Source organism: Tauraco erythrolophus, chromosome 4 (genome assembly GCF_009769465.1).
Source record: "Tauraco erythrolophus isolate bTauEry1 chromosome 4, bTauEry1.pri, whole genome shotgun sequence".
Taxonomy (NCBI): Eukaryota; Metazoa; Chordata; class Aves; order Musophagiformes; family Musophagidae; genus Tauraco; species Tauraco erythrolophus.
This window is the reverse complement of record NC_141468.1, coordinates 17,952,756-17,968,043: the sequence shown is the minus strand read 5'-3', so window position 1 is coordinate 17,968,043 and position 15,288 is coordinate 17,952,756. Positions and strand designations below refer to the sequence as shown.

General features: G+C 41.7%; 2 protein-coding genes across 4 annotated transcripts; one reads left to right on the top strand and one right to left on the bottom strand.

Moving 5' to 3' along the window:
- Nucleotides 1–6,021: 6,021 nt before the first annotated feature.
- Nucleotides 6,022–9,556, bottom strand: TPRKB (TP53RK binding protein). Of its 2 annotated transcripts, none has more exons than XM_009993155.2 (4): nucleotides 9,380–9,556; nucleotides 8,515–8,637; nucleotides 8,057–8,233; nucleotides 6,022–7,224 (listed from the first exon to the last, which is right to left on the bottom strand). In XM_009993155.2, exons 1-4 carry the CDS (start codon nucleotides 9,518–9,520, stop codon nucleotides 7,138–7,140), a joined length of 528 nt encoding a protein of 175 aa, XP_009991457.2. In that variant the 5' UTR covers nucleotides 9,521–9,556; the 3' UTR covers nucleotides 6,022–7,137. The 2 variants fall into 2 exon arrangements, with proteins under 2 accessions (XP_009991457.2, XP_086466150.1); XM_086610024.1 differs by having other exon boundaries at nucleotides 9,479–9,556.
- A 440-nt stretch (nucleotides 9,557–9,996) lies between these two features.
- On the top strand, nucleotides 9,997–14,635 carry ALG10 (ALG10 alpha-1,2-glucosyltransferase). 2 transcript variants are annotated; one of them, XM_009981086.2, is made up of 3 exons: nucleotides 9,997–10,161; nucleotides 10,490–10,687; nucleotides 13,234–14,635. In XM_009981086.2, exons 1-3 carry the CDS (start codon nucleotides 9,997–9,999, stop codon nucleotides 14,287–14,289), a joined length of 1,419 nt encoding a protein of 472 aa, XP_009979388.2. In that variant the 3' UTR covers nucleotides 14,290–14,635. The 2 variants fall into 2 exon arrangements, with proteins under 2 accessions (XP_009979388.2, XP_086466298.1); XM_086610172.1 differs by having other exon boundaries at nucleotides 9,997–10,182; nucleotides 10,457–10,687.
- The last annotated feature ends 653 nt before the right edge of the window (nucleotides 14,636–15,288 follow it).

Here is a 15,288-nt window from a genome sequence, read left to right as displayed (position 1 = left end):
TGTCAAAATCAGCTTTAGGAAATCAGTAATTTTAGAACGTTGATTGACACAGATCAAGCGCTCCCAGAATAGCGTTGGTCAAGTTGGTGGGCTTGGAAGAAAGATTCTTTTTGTTGGTACTGAGTGAAGATTTTCCTCTTTTGTGCAAGGAAGCAAGAGGATAAAAAAGGATAACTTTTTCCTCTCTGCAAGACAGCATCTGATTCATTGGGAACTCAGGCACTGAGACACCATGAATGCTTCCAGGAGGTAAGCTGCACATACCGCATTCCCCTCAGGTAGGAATGGGAAAGCAAACTACTGACAGGGAGAATGTTTCTCTTGTAGTTTTCACGTTATGCTGGCAGGTGATCATGAACTATGTTACTCGATTTGCAGTTACATAAGACAGAAGGTAACCCTTGTACTGATACGAATGTTAAAATGTGTATTTCTAATTCTGCAACTACTTTCTGTAAAATCTCAGCTGCAGAATTTCTGTTTCATTGATGAATTCCCTTTTGCAGATTGCACTTCCTAGTCTTTCATTTTTAGCAAATCAGTTTTGACAGCTCTCTTCCAAGTGTGCATAAGTATATAATTTTTGTTTAAAAGCTCTTTACTTGTAAGCTGTATCTGCGGTAACATTTTTGGTAACTCACACTCTTCTGTGATAATAACAGCAGGAACATGTATGAAACAGAACTGTAACACATCTAATACTTCTCAGACCCCTTCCTAAGCTACATAAAAATCACAAGCTGATTGATCTCCTTCTGGCTTTCCAGTTCAGCTGGAATTGTGGACATTTAACATTTTTTTCTCTTAAAAAAGAAAGCAGCAGGCCCGCTGGGGGCAATTTTCAGTGGAGATAACAATAACTGGAGGTCAGTTACTATAGGCTAAAGCTTCTACTTTCAAATCATTTGGGAAAGGTGGCAAAGCAATGTAAAATGTTACTTCAGAGAATCCTGCAGATACACTTTGTGCAGTTACTCCTGATTGGTATCTTTAGCTTATGAATACCTTCAGACAGACTGCTGAGGGAAGTCCCCTCTGAAAAGCAGAGATAGAAGCACATTATCAGAGCAGGATGGGAAGCTCACGTAGCACATGCTGTACTTATTCCCATGGATTAAAGCTTTGGAAACTGGTATTTTTTTTTTAAACCCTGCCACGTTCATAATATTGCAAAATGAAAGGCTATGTTTTATCTCATACAACTGATCTGTATCAACAGTGAAGAATAAGAGCACTGTGCAGCCTCTAACAAGCCCATACCCAGCCTCTCTGCCTGTCAGTGGGAGAGAAATACCAAATGGCTGGTAAATGTTTTGCATTTCCAATTATGGAAATTACTTTATTAGCCCCATACAGTTTGAAGAGCTCTTTCCCAAATCTAGTCAATGATACAATGCACACCCTGGACTTCATTATAAACACAATTGAACTGTTAACAAAAAAAGAATAATTTTGAATCTTAATCTTACTTTTTGTTATGGCAGGATACATGCTCTCCGTGCTCACAGACAGAAAAACAATGGGAATAAAAGTGAGAACCGGCACAGCACCTCTGGGTTCAAGCACCCGCATGAAGATGATCTTGCTACAGTCCATACCCTTTACACAGTGATTGTCATGATCCTTCTACTGGCAATATGGGGAGCCTGGTCAAGAAAGGAATCATCCTTATAGCAGCAATGTGCTTTCTTTGTCAAATACTGAAAGGAATATTTGTGTCGATTATCCGTACCCAGGAGGTACAAAAAAAAATGGTCTCAGCATATTACAGATTACTTGAAACTGCTTAAACTGTTGCTACTTGTGGAACTGAATCTGTGAAGCGATTTAATAGGCAATATACAGAACATGACTTTGTGAATAACATATACCTGTTTGCACTGTAAACATGTTTCTGTTACCCTCAGCATGTACAGGAAACTGACTTTAAGCACAATACGCTAGCACGAAGAGTTCAACTTATGTTTTATTGGTCAATGTTTTGTATATCCACCCCAGCTTTCCATTTAAGTTGTTCAGTCTCTACCTCTGCTAAGATTACCTGTCCTAATCCATGGTAAAACATACACTATAAACAGGTAAATAATCAGCCATGTCACAACAATGTAGGAAAAAAATAAATCAATATAACCAGCTATCCTGCAGGCAAAGGAAGACCTCTGAGCAAATTGAATTCTCATCTCAGTTGCTGAAGAGAGTTTATATGGAGGATGGGTCTTGCATCTGCGTATTTTTAACTTATGGTAATACCTTTGTAAACTCAGGAATAAAACCATGAAATAAACTGTATTTGTAAGCATTCTTTGTGCAGAACCAACTGGCTCAGGCTCCGATCTTGTACCAATATATTTAATCCATCTTCAACCGCTGCTTGCTTTTCCTACCTCATGGCAGTGCCAACCTCTACATACACCAGCCCATCCTTGATGGGGAACCTTCCATATTCCTACTTTTACAGGAAAGTACTTCCACTTGGAAAACCTGCAAGCTTTCTGGAAATGCAGCCACTTGGCAATCTCTGTTAAACTCTTTGTTAATCGTATGGTTACCTACTCCTGATAAGATCAGGTCAATGGACTGGCAGAACTGAGGGGCAGCAGCTGCTGTAGTAGTCCAAGCTTTTGGAGCTTTGGAGCTTAAAACTCAGCTTAAACCCCAAATTTCAGTATTGCCTAAACTAACGAACAGTATCTTAATAAGCAAAAAAATCCTGCAAGAGATTTTGAATACTTAGGAAGAGATAGATACATGTGTGTAATTATGTAGTACCTGTAGACAACACAATTCTTCCAAGTATCGTGTACTGTGCTCTGGTATCCATCCACAAGCAGGAGGGGTACATAAACTAAAATGTTTCTGAGAAGACCTGCCTGGCATACCTCAAGAAGTGTTTATAAAGCTCAGTGTAGCACCAGAGACACCTGTGCCAGCTCCCAACAGGTGAGTGTGGGTGCTGAAATAGCGTTCCTGTATCCGTGCAGCCGTCTGCCAGTGTTACTCTACTTGGGCAAACACCCTTGTTAAGGCACCACCTCATCATGCATTAACATGGGAGCAAAGCTTTGATGATGCTCTCTGAAGAACAGCACACAAAGGAATAATAAAAAAATAAATGCATAAATCAGTGCATTAAATACATTGTCATAGGACATAGGGACCCCAGTCATAAACCATATAGTATGAACTAATGTTCCAAGTGAAAGCAAAAGGATGGTACCTCCTTTGTAAATGTACTAAGTACCTTTACATGCAAAAGTAAATAAGAAGAGAGAGGGATTTAGATGTTCTGACAGTAGTACAAAAAACCCCAAGCGACTGGGGTGTGTGACAGGCCATGGCACCAGCACGCTGGAAGCTTACTGTCATCGAGGCTTTTGCAGGAGAGAGGGAGATTTGACAATGGCTCAGAGTGGTACTGAATCATTATTTATTTTGAAAATGATGAAGGGAGCTTCTTCCAGCTGAAGGAGGCACAGAAGCAGGCCTGAATCTGCTGCTTTGAAAACACAACAAGGCAAGAGGGTAAGTTTAGGCTATAGGAGACCAATGTGAACGGTGAAGGGCTTTGGAAGGAAAAGCAGACAAGTAAGAGCATCTCAGGATGACAGAAGAGAGGAGCCAGTGAGCGGAGCTGGAGAGAGGGCACATGTAATGGTGAGGGGAATTCACTCCTGGAACTGGCCACTGACAGCTGACATGCATTTTTCCTTTGCTGAACATTTTGCAAATCAGATTGGCTATTTGTTCTGACACAGGTAGCTTTTAGAAATATGCAGTTTACTAATATCAGACACATAGTTCAGAGATGTACAGGCTGCAGCTCATAAACTGAGCTGCCCGATCAGTTAATCTGCATTGCTTGTGCTGCCACATTCATCACGGTGGCCTGCAGTCTTGGCTGCAGAGCACTCAGGAGGAGTCATCCTGACGGGAGACAGCCTATCCTCAGCTTCCTCTTCCCCTGCAGAACCTCCGACTGTCCCTTTCACATCACTGCAAGATTTGCCATGTGCCAAAATATGAACTCCCACAGCCATGAGTCAGGCACACATCTGATCCCACACACCTGCACCAGCCCTCAGGTGAAGGCTGCTGGCGAATCCTGGTGTGCTGCTGACGAACCCTGGTGTGCTGCTGGACTGTCGGACTACCTCCATCGCAACAGGACGGGCAAGTTTTCCTTGAGTATGTGTCCGCATTGCTGCTGCATGCCCAGAGGTACACCTCTGAAGTGATGGTCAGGCCAGCAGTTTGGACAGATATGAGATCTACCTGGGCTGGCTTTACTGCATGTTACAAAGTCATTGTGAAAGATGGCTTGGTACAGGCTGTTTCTTGCTTGCCCTGTCTCCTTTTTTTCACCCCCCTCCCCCTAAGAAACTTCAAAGCATTCAAGCAGGAAAGGGAGTCCTGTCGTGGATGATGTTTTAGCCATCGCCTTTTAGAAGCACAGGCTGCTGGTTTTGCTCAATTTGTGTCATACACACAATGTTAAAAAGGCAGCACAGGTAAAAAAAAAGCCAACTACCACCTCCCTACCTACAACAAAGAAAAGCTAGAATAGCTGACCGCACATCATACTTTGGGCTTTAGTTGTTAAATTTATAAATCCCACAGGTATAACCTTGCCTCTGAAACACTGGAGATCCAAATAATGTATTGAAAATGTTTCAGCTTCTTTCACCTTGTGATAGAGAAGACCAGGTATGAAAGTTCAGAGGAGACAGCTGCAGAACATTAAATGTTTTGAAAACAAATCCTTTTTTCCTTAAACTTTTCCCTTGGTAGAAAAGGGCAGCGGTTGATTTAACGATTGCATTATAGATCCAAATTTGCTAATTTTTAATGTGTTCAGAAAGACAAGTGTTAACTTTGCAGGGTCAAAATCTACACTACCGGGTTTTGTGAATAATTTAATTTAGTTAGACAATGCAACTAGGACAAGGGGAACTTGCAGGGAAAATGGCGTAGTCTCTCACTGCCAACAGACCCAAATCATCTGCCTGACCGAATGATACTATGGAGGCTACAGCTCTGAAAAATCATTTCCAGTAAATCCACCCTGCAAACAGGTCATTCAGGTCTCACAGTAAGTCCCAATTTCATAATTTAACTCATGTCAACAGTAACAAACTATTTACTGTTTCTACAGCAATGAAATAGACTGACAAGCATTAGAAACTGGGAACCCAAGTTTGGAAAGTGTATATCAATTGTTATGCAGTGATCTTCTTATTAATATTTCTTTTATTTAAACAGACCAGACGGATGTTTTACACATGTTCAAAAAAGGCTGTGGTTTAAGCATACCTGTCTGCTCTTATTTTAAGCTACCAAAAACAATGTAAGCAGTTCAGCCAGCAAATCTGATGATATACTCCATGTACCAACTAGACTGTCAGAAAACGAAAACAAGTCTTATATTCCACGGTCATTCTCACATGCTGATGTTACGCACATTTTATTTCAAAAGGCTCAGGCCCTTCCAAGGTCCATTTTTTTACTACTGCTTCACATCTCCTTTTAGAGAGGATGATACATTTGGCAAACCCTTCTTTAAATCAAGAAATCTGCACAAAATCTGCAAGAAATCTCCTGAACCATTTCTTTTGATAAACCTTGTAATTCTCTTGGTACTTGGTAAGTATTTTGCCATTGAGTTGGTTGGTTAAAAAAAGGGTGGTATTTGTACTACTGTGTTTTAATGGAAGGAAGAATTAACCAACATCAAAATGCAAAACAGAAGCTAGGGATTTCCATATTAAATACAGAAACACAGACAATACTAGGTCTGTATGTCACTTTGCTCGTCTGTTTACTGTAGTGGATAACATTGCAACTCTAACTCAGACTTGCCTTTCCTCCCAAATATATTTTGTTTTCCTAAGCTCTATGTGTAAGAATCTCAGGCATACTCTTCCAACTATCTTGTAAGGACACAAATTGCAATACCTCAGAGAGCATTAGGGAAAAAAAAAACAAAAATGCAGACAGCCATACAGTTTTATGCCAGTTTTTTCTGCCAGTTTTATCCCAGAAAAACAATACAGTGTAACAATAACAAACAGTATGGATTTCTACCTACTTAGGACAGTAATTTTTCTTAAACAGCATGCATGCGTGTGATTAAATGGAACGCAGGGCTGTTGGACCTGGTGGCTATTGGAAATCAATATTCTTTTTAGTTCCCTTTGATGTCCTTTCCGAACACTGGTTCAACAAACCAAAATGAGTTCAACGATCCTTTCAGAATGCTATGTAAGTTATATTGACAATTTAAGTGAGTAAATCTATGGTGCAAATTTCTCTGTGAATTCTGCACCTGGAACCAGGCCCTAGGAAGTCAGCATCACCATGCATAATTCAATATTATGAAGTAAAAGCACCTCTTGTTACCCTTTGACACCAAAAGTACCACGGCAGCGCACCACCACCTCAGCAGTCCACTGTACCTGATGACATCAGACTGTCAGGTGCTACGGCCACCATAGCATCTTCCATACTGACCTTACTCACTGTTCTGCACATGGCTGATGCCTCTGCTCCACCAGTGCCCCCTCCACCCCGCCCCTTTGTGTTCCCAACGGGTGGGCAGTGACTCTATCCCAGTAGCAGAAAGAGGGAGGCGTTGCTCATAGTTTATGGAAACTTTCCTTTTTCTACTCCATTGGCAATACTTCATGCTACAGACACACCTTTTCTGGCAGTAGTATCGTTAAAAGGATATCATCCATCAGGGGTGCCAAAACAAAACAAATCAGGGCAGGGTCAATAAAAATGATTTACGATGTTTGAAATCCCATCTGGGACTAGCAAAACATCTGATGAAAAGAGAAGCCTTCTGTTTATGATCAACTTAAGGTACTTGCAAAAGTGATTTTTTTCTTTTGTTAAAAAAATGGACAGAAATGCCAATGGCATATTCTGCTTTGCACAGCAGAATCACTCTCTGTGCTTGGAATACAGCTCTGATTACCCCCATATCCAAATCTGCTCATTTATGGTTAAAGCTCAGATGTCATCAAACTACTTGGTACTACACCACTTTTTCTGAAATGCAGGACGAATTGCAATGAAGTGTTTTTACATCTTAAAAAGCCCTCTTTTTCCTTTAAAAAAAAATTTATTTCCCCATTTTCATAAAGCATCTTTTGTTGACATTCTGCAAACAACGCTATCCAATAAGGTGCTGATTTTTTCTTCCTGCGGAGTAACTTTGTACATCTGCGGAAAAAAAGAACAAGAAAAACATAAAAGCTGTATAATGAAGAAAAAAATTGATCATGTATCTTCTAAAAACATGTACACAAGAAAACATTTCCCCCCACTTTTTACAATAGAAAGTCCAGTCTTGTTGCAACTGCAAGACAAAATTTGGAGCGAGGAACCAAGCAAATTCTGAAACTGCAAGACATAAAGGAAAGCTAAGAAACGGAATGAGAGCAGCACTTTTAGCTCTACATGTTATATGTTATGATTTGTCTGATTTTATTCATGTGTCTCCCATCATTACTTTGACGGACATGATAAAGATGATTTAAACTACTTAAATTTTCTCAAGTGGAACACATATGCTTCAAAATACCTACCTACCATATGGTAATCCGTTAAGAGCACACACACCCTAACACAGCTCCTAGCAGCTAATCAACACATTTTTATTTTAGCCGCCCATGCTGGGACTATTTATGTGCCTAAGATTATGAAACTGTTCAGGACTGAAAATTTATTTTTAATTAAACTGATATTTGCCTGAGAAAACAGGAAGCAAAAGTGCCTGAATGGTAGGCGGCAATCTGGAATTTATTTTTATGTTCCAACTTCCTGACAATGTTAAGAATTTGATGCCTTAAATTTGCGATGTCAGTGTGTGACGAGAACTTTTTTCAAGTAAAAAAACCACATAAGATAGAAATAATCAAGCTTCACTTAAAACAAGTTTCCAGTTGTGCTAAGGAAATACAAACCCTAAGTTAATTATGTCCATTGATATTTAATCAGACAAGTAAATAAACCATCCCTTTGTCTACGCCAGTCATCTCTTTTGGTTACATACCTTTTTAACTTTGGCGGTGTCTGTGAGTTGCGGGAGTTCATCTAGAGGAATCTGTTGGCCTTCTACCTGAGATGCTATATCTTCCAGATTAACATTTTTTTCTCTGTCCACAACCAGAACAATGAGTACTGCTGTGTCACTGTCTGAAATGCCAAACTTTTTAAATGCATCTGAAATCTAAGAAAAGATGAAACGTATCAGAGTCACTTTCTCACTACAGATAAGCAACCTTTTCAGTTACTGGGTCAAATAAACCAAGAGTATAAATTGATGTAGGTTTTACATTAATGGAATTCTGATGAGCTACAAGAGATAACAGCATATTAGTGTTATAAAAATAACAGTAACTTCCATTAGTAGCCAGGCAAATAGTTAAGTGAATACCTATATATAGTTTGGCTGTATGGATCTTAGCAAGTTTCTCTGGCAAAAAAAGGCATTTGTTCAGTAAATCTTACATTGTTGCCTGGTGAAAGGCTGAAAATAATTTCTGCATAGAGAGTTCTGGTCTTCATTTTACCCATCTTGTGTAGATGAACTGCTTTGTTGGCTGCCACAAGAACTTGAAAAGGATCTACAATCTGTAAAACACAACAGAAAAAGTTAAACAGAAATTTAACATGCTATTTTGAACTCTTGAAAAAATCCTGACCACTGAATTTTGATAAAAATCTGTAATCATAGAAGTGAGCAACACTGTATCCTGCAAGTTATTTTGGCAATTCTTGTTCTTCAAAAGTCAATGTGATTATTTACCGAGTGGGGTAGCACTTGACACAAAAATAAAGGTTACACTCTCTCAGCTTACTGAAATCTTTTGAAAAAAGACTCACATTAATAAATCTTCTGTCAGTAAATTGCCAGATTAGATTCTTTCCCCCCCTCCTTTTCTAACTATAGATTTTCTAATTTTAACAAAAAAAAAAAGACTAGATTCAGAAACTATTTATGGGTTTAAATGAGAACAAAGGCTCCAGTCAGTCATGATTTGTGTCAGTGTATTACACAATTTTTTACTACATTTTACAGATGGAAGCAGACTTTAAATAGCCCCACCAAGCAGGGTGCGAAGTGAATCGAGACGATTGTTTCGGCCAGTCGTGCCAGGGCTCGCTCTTTCTTTTGCACACATGAACCCTCGCGCTTGCACGACACTCACGAAATCAGAGGGGCGTTTTGCACAGAGAAAGTGAAGTACATGTACAGCAACTGGTGTAACGGGGGTCACACGGGCTGGTCTTTCCTCAGTTTCTGCAGAGGATTTCCACACCGCCTTCAAAAGCGTAACGTGGGACGAGCAGGACAACACGAGCATCCACTCACCATTGCAGGGTTTATTAATGCTCCTTCGATGGCTCCTTCCATGGCCTTTTTTCTCAGCGCAGCGGCGTTTTTCACGTGGTCGAAGAGGAGGAGAGTGACGGCGCAGCCGGGGAACAGCTCCAGCCGGTGCGTGAAGCCCATCTCGCCGCGGAGGCGCGGCGCGGCGCCGGGAGCGCTCGGCAGCGCCAGCCCTGCAGCGTTTGCCAGAGCGACCATTACACCGAGACGCGCCCGCGCTTGTCTCGCACGAAACACAATTTCAATAACGCGCGACCATTCGCACACGGTTTCCAACGCTTCCCGGACTGGAAACCCCGCGGCTCCGGGACCCACGGCCGGGGGCAGGCCGCATCTCCCTCCCTCCCGCCCGCCCGGCTCGCCACTCTCGCCACTCCCCTCACCCCTTCCCGCCCGGCAGCGGCAGCCGCCACCCACGCCTGGCTGCGGCTCTTTCCTCCCGCCCTCCGAGCCCGGCCCGGCCGCCGCCACCTCGCCCCCCAAGCCCTCACCGCCGCCCGGCGATCGCCTCCACCTCGGCCCCACGCCGCCGGGCCCCGCCTCCCCGCGCCCGGCCCTCCCCGGAAGGGCGGCCGCTTCCCGGCCAGCACGGCGGCGGCATGGAGCGGGCGGAGGCCTACGGCTTCTCCGGGGCCATGAGCGGCGTCTTCTTGCTGTCGTGCCTGCTCTTCGCGGCCATCAACCGCCGCCAGCGCGGGCCCTACATGGACGAGGCCTTCCACGTCCCGCAGGCGCAGGCCTACTGCCACGGCCGCTTTTTCCAGGTGCTGCGCGGGAGCCGGCTGGTGTTTTCCAGTCAGGATCGATGGTTTCTATAAACATACCGCGGGCGCTTTGAAGGGGGAATCATTTGTGGTCGTTGTTGTCCAAAACGCTGCTTTCTGCTTGCTGTTCCTTGGTGGTGCAGTGGTGCGCCGGGCAGGATACAAAGTGTCCAAAAATCCCAGTCTAATAATGCCAGAAATTCGCTGAACACCCAAGCTACCAAAGTGGGGTGTGGGTGGGATGTTATGTTGTAACCTGTCATGCTTCTCTGGTCCCTGAGTTGTGTGGCCCCAGCTCCGTAACACCGTTTCTCTCTGCACTTCCCAGTGGGACCCCATGATCACCACGCTGCCAGGCCTGTACCTGGTGTCGGTGGGAGCAGCGAAGCCGGCGGCGTGGCTCTTCGGATGGACGGGCAGCGTGGTGTGCTCTGCGGGAATGCTCCGGTTTATTAACCTCCTTTTCAGTGCCGGGAACTTCTATTTGCTGTATTTGCTTCTGTTCAAGATCCACCAGAAGAATAAGGTACGGTCAAAGTGGAATGGTTTTGTGCGCTCGTTACAAGCAATTTTGATGGCTCTGTGTATGTTCGCTTCACTGCATATCCTCAGTTTTATATAACTGCAAGTACTACTACCAGAGTTACCTAACAGACGCCTTTATTTTCTCTATTTTTTTTTAATATCTTTTTTCCCTTTATCAGGATGCAATCCTCTAAAAGTTTGCTTTTGTGCATAACTATATGTAGTCCCATTGAAATGAAGTTATTACACATGTAGACTGATCCAAAGGTCTGAATGCTCATCTAGTTGGAATTGCTTAAGACTCTCCACAAACTTCAACCAGTGAATCCTGAGTGAAGTCCTGTGAGCTGCGTTTGAACTAAAATGCATTCTTTAGAAAGATACCGGATTTGATGTCAACATTTCAAACCAGAGAATAATTCAAGTTGGAAGGGACCTAAGGAGGTCCACTCTTCAGCTCAGAGCAAGCCAACCCTGAGATCAGACAACATTGCTCAGGGTTGGGGCCTGGAAAGCTCTCTAAGGATGGAGAGTGACTGCACAACCTCTCTGTGCAACCTGCTCTGTGCCTGACTGGCCTTGTGGTGAAGAAGATTTTTCTTGCATCTAGTCTGAACCTCTCAGTTTGTGACTGTTGTCTCTTGTCCTCCCACTGTGTACCACTTTCAGGAGCCTGGCTCCCTGTACCTGTTGACATCCTCGGAGGTATTGGTAGGCTGGTGTTTGGTCCCCCCAAGCTGTCTATTTTCCAGGGTGAACAAGGCCAGCTCCCTCAGCCTCTCTTCTCAGGTCAGATGCTTCAGCCCTCAACTGTCCTGGTGGCTCTCTGCCATTGCTCCGGTTTGCTAGTGCCTTTTTTGTATCACAGGACACAGAGTTGGACATTGTATTCTAGGTGCAGCCTAACAAATAGAGTAAAGAGGGATAAACGTTTCCCTTGATTTGCTGCTACACTCTTGTTAATGCAGCCCAGGGGTCCGTTGCTGTTCCAGCTCATGTTCACCTCACTACCTGCCAAGACCCCCACATCCCTTTCCACAGAGCAGCAGCTCCTCAGCTACTCTGTGCCCAGCCTGTACCATTGTGGGAATTTTTTCCTTTCCAGGTGTGGGCATTTGCATTTGTCCTTGTTGAATTTCATAATATTTGTGTTGTCCCATTCCTCCAGCCTGTCTAGGTCTTTAGCATATTGCCTGGTCCCCCAGGTTGAGTGTCATCTGCAGACTTGGTGAGAGTGTACTCTCACTGCCTTCAAGCCTTCGATAAAGATGTTAAACAGGACAGGTCTCAGCACCTGTGATACTCTGGTGATTACGCTCATCTTTGGATGGAGTGTGACCAGTTAACTGTCCAGCCCGTTTTGACCTGTCTAGCCATCCACCCATCCAGACCATAACAGTTCAACTTGGATAGAAGAATATTGTGTGTTTAAAGTGGTGGAGCATCCACCACTGCAGTAGGTAAATCGTTCCAGTGGTTAATGGCCTATTTGAAATCTTCCACTTAATGAAATTCTTTAGTTTCACTTTTAACCATAAGAACATTTTTTCCTGTTCCCTGATAACTGAACTCTTCCTTTACCATGAGAAAATGTCTTCTGATGTATTTTCTTACGGGAGACTCTTCATGTTTCAGCACATGATAAGACTGTACAGAATTGGGTCAAATTATTTCCACTTTTGGAACACTTTTAATTTTGTTCTTGGAGGTGGAAATATAAATGTAAGAAAACAAAAGGTTTCATGACAGTAGACTAAGCATTAGAAAATGTAGTTGTATTGTTGGCACTTCTCTGAACTCAGCATTTTCCCTATTCCTCTTCTTTGTAAGGTGGTGACTGTTTCACCCCACGCCAAATCATTCAGAAACATTGTGCAACACTTTTTAATGTTGTGAATTGAGTGACATCATGTAGCGAGTAGGATAATTGGGAGGAGTTTTTAACTGCATGGCTACTACCTTCTCTCAGGTTTCTTTTCTAACTGATGAGTTGTAATGAAGATAAACCATGAAAGCTGCACCAAAGATTAGAAACTCTGAACTGGCTGCTCTGTGGATTGCCTTCAAAAGAGGCAGTAGTATAAGCGTAGAACGGTGTGTTCTGCTGTCTCGCAAATAAACAGAACGTGATGATGAGATTGCAGGGGCATAAAACATTGAATTTTTTTTCTTTTCTTTTGCCCATCAGTGCAGCTCTTTTATCCTAGGTATGGGAGCAATTATACTCCCACAATGATTTTAGTGCCACAAATATGTGAACACCTGACATTGAAATAAGTTAGTGTATTTTTGTTGCCATATTTTTAAATCACCTGCAATAATGTTCTGTACTTTCATTTGTCTTTTAACATTGTGTAGTGCAACAGTCTATTAACATAGCAGGAGGTTAACAAAAATATAGCATGCGTGCTTGTGTAGTAATGAAACCAAAGAGCATAAGAGATGTTATGCTGTGTTAATGGAATTCTCAAGAATTATACTCTTTGGGTTTTTTTTATTTAATCTTTATTGGACATTGCTAACCACTTTTTTCTGCTTCTTCTCTAGGCTGTGTCTGGTTTCCAGAGAATCTTGTCTACGTTAACTCTTGCCATGTTTCCCACCCTTTATTTTTTTACATTCCTTTATTATACGGACCCAGGATCAGTATTTTTTACTCTCTTTGCATACTTAATGTGCCTTTATGGTAACCATAAAACTTCAGCTCTCCTTGGATTTTGTGGCTTCATGTTTCGTCAGACAAATATTGTGTGGACAGTTTTTTGTGCTGGAAACGTTGTTGCAGAGAAGCTAAATGAAGCCTGGAAGACAGAGTTACAGAAAAAGAAAGAAGAAAAGATTTCTTCCAGGAAAGGATCATTTTCAGATTTGGTCAGAATAGTGCAGTTTCTTATTGACTATCTCATGTCGCCTAAAAATGTGGTTACTCTTACTGCTTTAACTTGGCCGTACATCGTATTAGTAACTGTGTTCTTTGGTTTTGTCTTCATCAATGGCGGAATAGTTGTTGGTGACAGAAGTAGCCACGAAGCCTGTTTGCACTTTCCTCAGCTGTTCTATTTTCTGTCCTTTACTGTCTTTTTTTCATTCCCTAATTTATTGACCCCTACTAAAATCAGGAAATTCGTTCTGTCATTACGAAAGCACCCTGTGCAGTACAGCTTAATTGCCGTCCTCTCTTTATTCCTGATCTGGAAATTTACCTATGTTCATAAGTATCTGCTGGCAGATAACAGACATTATACGTTCTATGTCTGGAGAAAAGTCTTCCAAAGACACGAGCTGGTAAAATATGTGTTAGTTCCAGTCTATATATTTGCTGGCTGGAGTTTTGTTGATTCACTAAAATCAAAATCAATATTCTGGATCTTAATGTATTTAGTATGTTTATTAGCCGTCACAGTTCCTCAAAAGTTGCTAGAATTCCGTTATTTCATTTTACCATTCTTAATATATAGGCTCAATATTCCCATTCCATCTCTATATAGACAACTTCTGGAGCTGGCTTTTTATATTCTTGTGAATATTGTAACTTTTTATCTTTTTCTAAACAGAACATTCCAATGGCCAAATAGTGATGAAATCCAGAGGTTTATGTGGTGACTTGATACTTTCATACTTTTAGGAAAACCCAGTTCTTTTTCAGAACTGTGGACTCTGGAATGAAGCTATATGTTATGCATTATGTAAAGACTTTTTTTCCCCAGTTGGAATTGGGGAAGTAAGCTGTTTGCTTATTTCTTGGAACTGAATGTGAGATCTGATTTGTTGTTAACGTGAAGATATTCTGTATATCGAATTTATGAGCTCCTAGAATTAACAAATTCAATATGAGGGGAAGTTTGAGAACACCTTTCTGTAATTAATGTGAAATAAGGAGATGTTTACAGTCATTTTTCATTATAATAAAAGATTATATAATATGCCCTTGAAGGTACGACAGTTTATGTTTCAGAGGATTTTCTTTAAAACAAAGTATTTAAGTTTTTAACCTTTTTATTACCTCTGGGTGCATATTTAGTCCTTGGATCAGGCCACTTCCATCTAGGTTTGCTAGAGGTCAAGGTATGAACCATTGCTAAAGTATAATGCTTTCAAAACCTCCCGCATCCCACTGAATTTTCGTGATTTTTTGTCAATAAATGCTTACATTAGTTTTGCAAACAGAATGTAGGCTCTTAAATCATTAGAGCATTTCGAAAATTTTATTTCAAACCGATATTTAGAAAATACAGTGGAGGCTATGTGCGTGTACCTTCTTTGGGGGAATAAATGTTATTGTACAACAAAAGATAAATTGCAGTTGATAATGTGACCTGTTAGCAAGGGAGTAATTTGTGCATGTCAGACTGCAACGTGTCGTTACACAGCGGAATGCAGTCTAATGAATACCCTTGTAAATAACCAGGCATTTACGTCCTGAGGTTCTGTGTTCACAGGTTCGTATTGAAGTAGGATATTATCGCACTCCTGAGCTGAACTGAGTGTTTCTAAGATCTTGGACGTGTAATCTTAAAAGAAATACTAATGGCATTGCTGAATTGTTCTTTAAAATGTTCTTCATATATATACAAATCTAATGAAACTAGGGAGCATGCATTT

Excerpts from the sequence above, each read along its gene's own strand:
- ALG10 (XM_086610172.1), top strand. The coding sequence starts at position 9,997 with ATGGAGCGGGCGGAGGCCTACGGCTTCTCCGGGGCCATGAGCGGCGTC. Across the intron at positions 10,183-10,456 it reads TGCTGCGCGGGAGCCGGCTG|CTCCGTAACACCGTTTCTCT; the intron begins GTGTTTTCCAGT and ends GTGTGGCCCCAG. Across the intron at positions 10,688-13,233 it reads AGATCCACCAGAAGAATAAG|GCTGTGTCTGGTTTCCAGAG; the intron begins GTACGGTCAAAG and ends CTTCTTCTCTAG.
- TPRKB (XM_009993155.2), bottom strand. The coding sequence starts at position 9,520 with ATGGGCTTCACGCACCGGCTGGAGCTGTTCCCCGGCTGCGCCGTCACT. Across the intron at positions 8,234-8,514 it reads GCCTTTCACCAGGCAACAAT|ATTTCAGATGCATTTAAAAA; the intron begins GTAAGATTTACT and ends ATCTTTTCTTAG. Across the intron at positions 7,225-8,056 it reads ACACCGCCAAAGTTAAAAAG|ATGTACAAAGTTACTCCGCA; the intron begins GTATGTAACCAA and ends TTTTTTCCGCAG.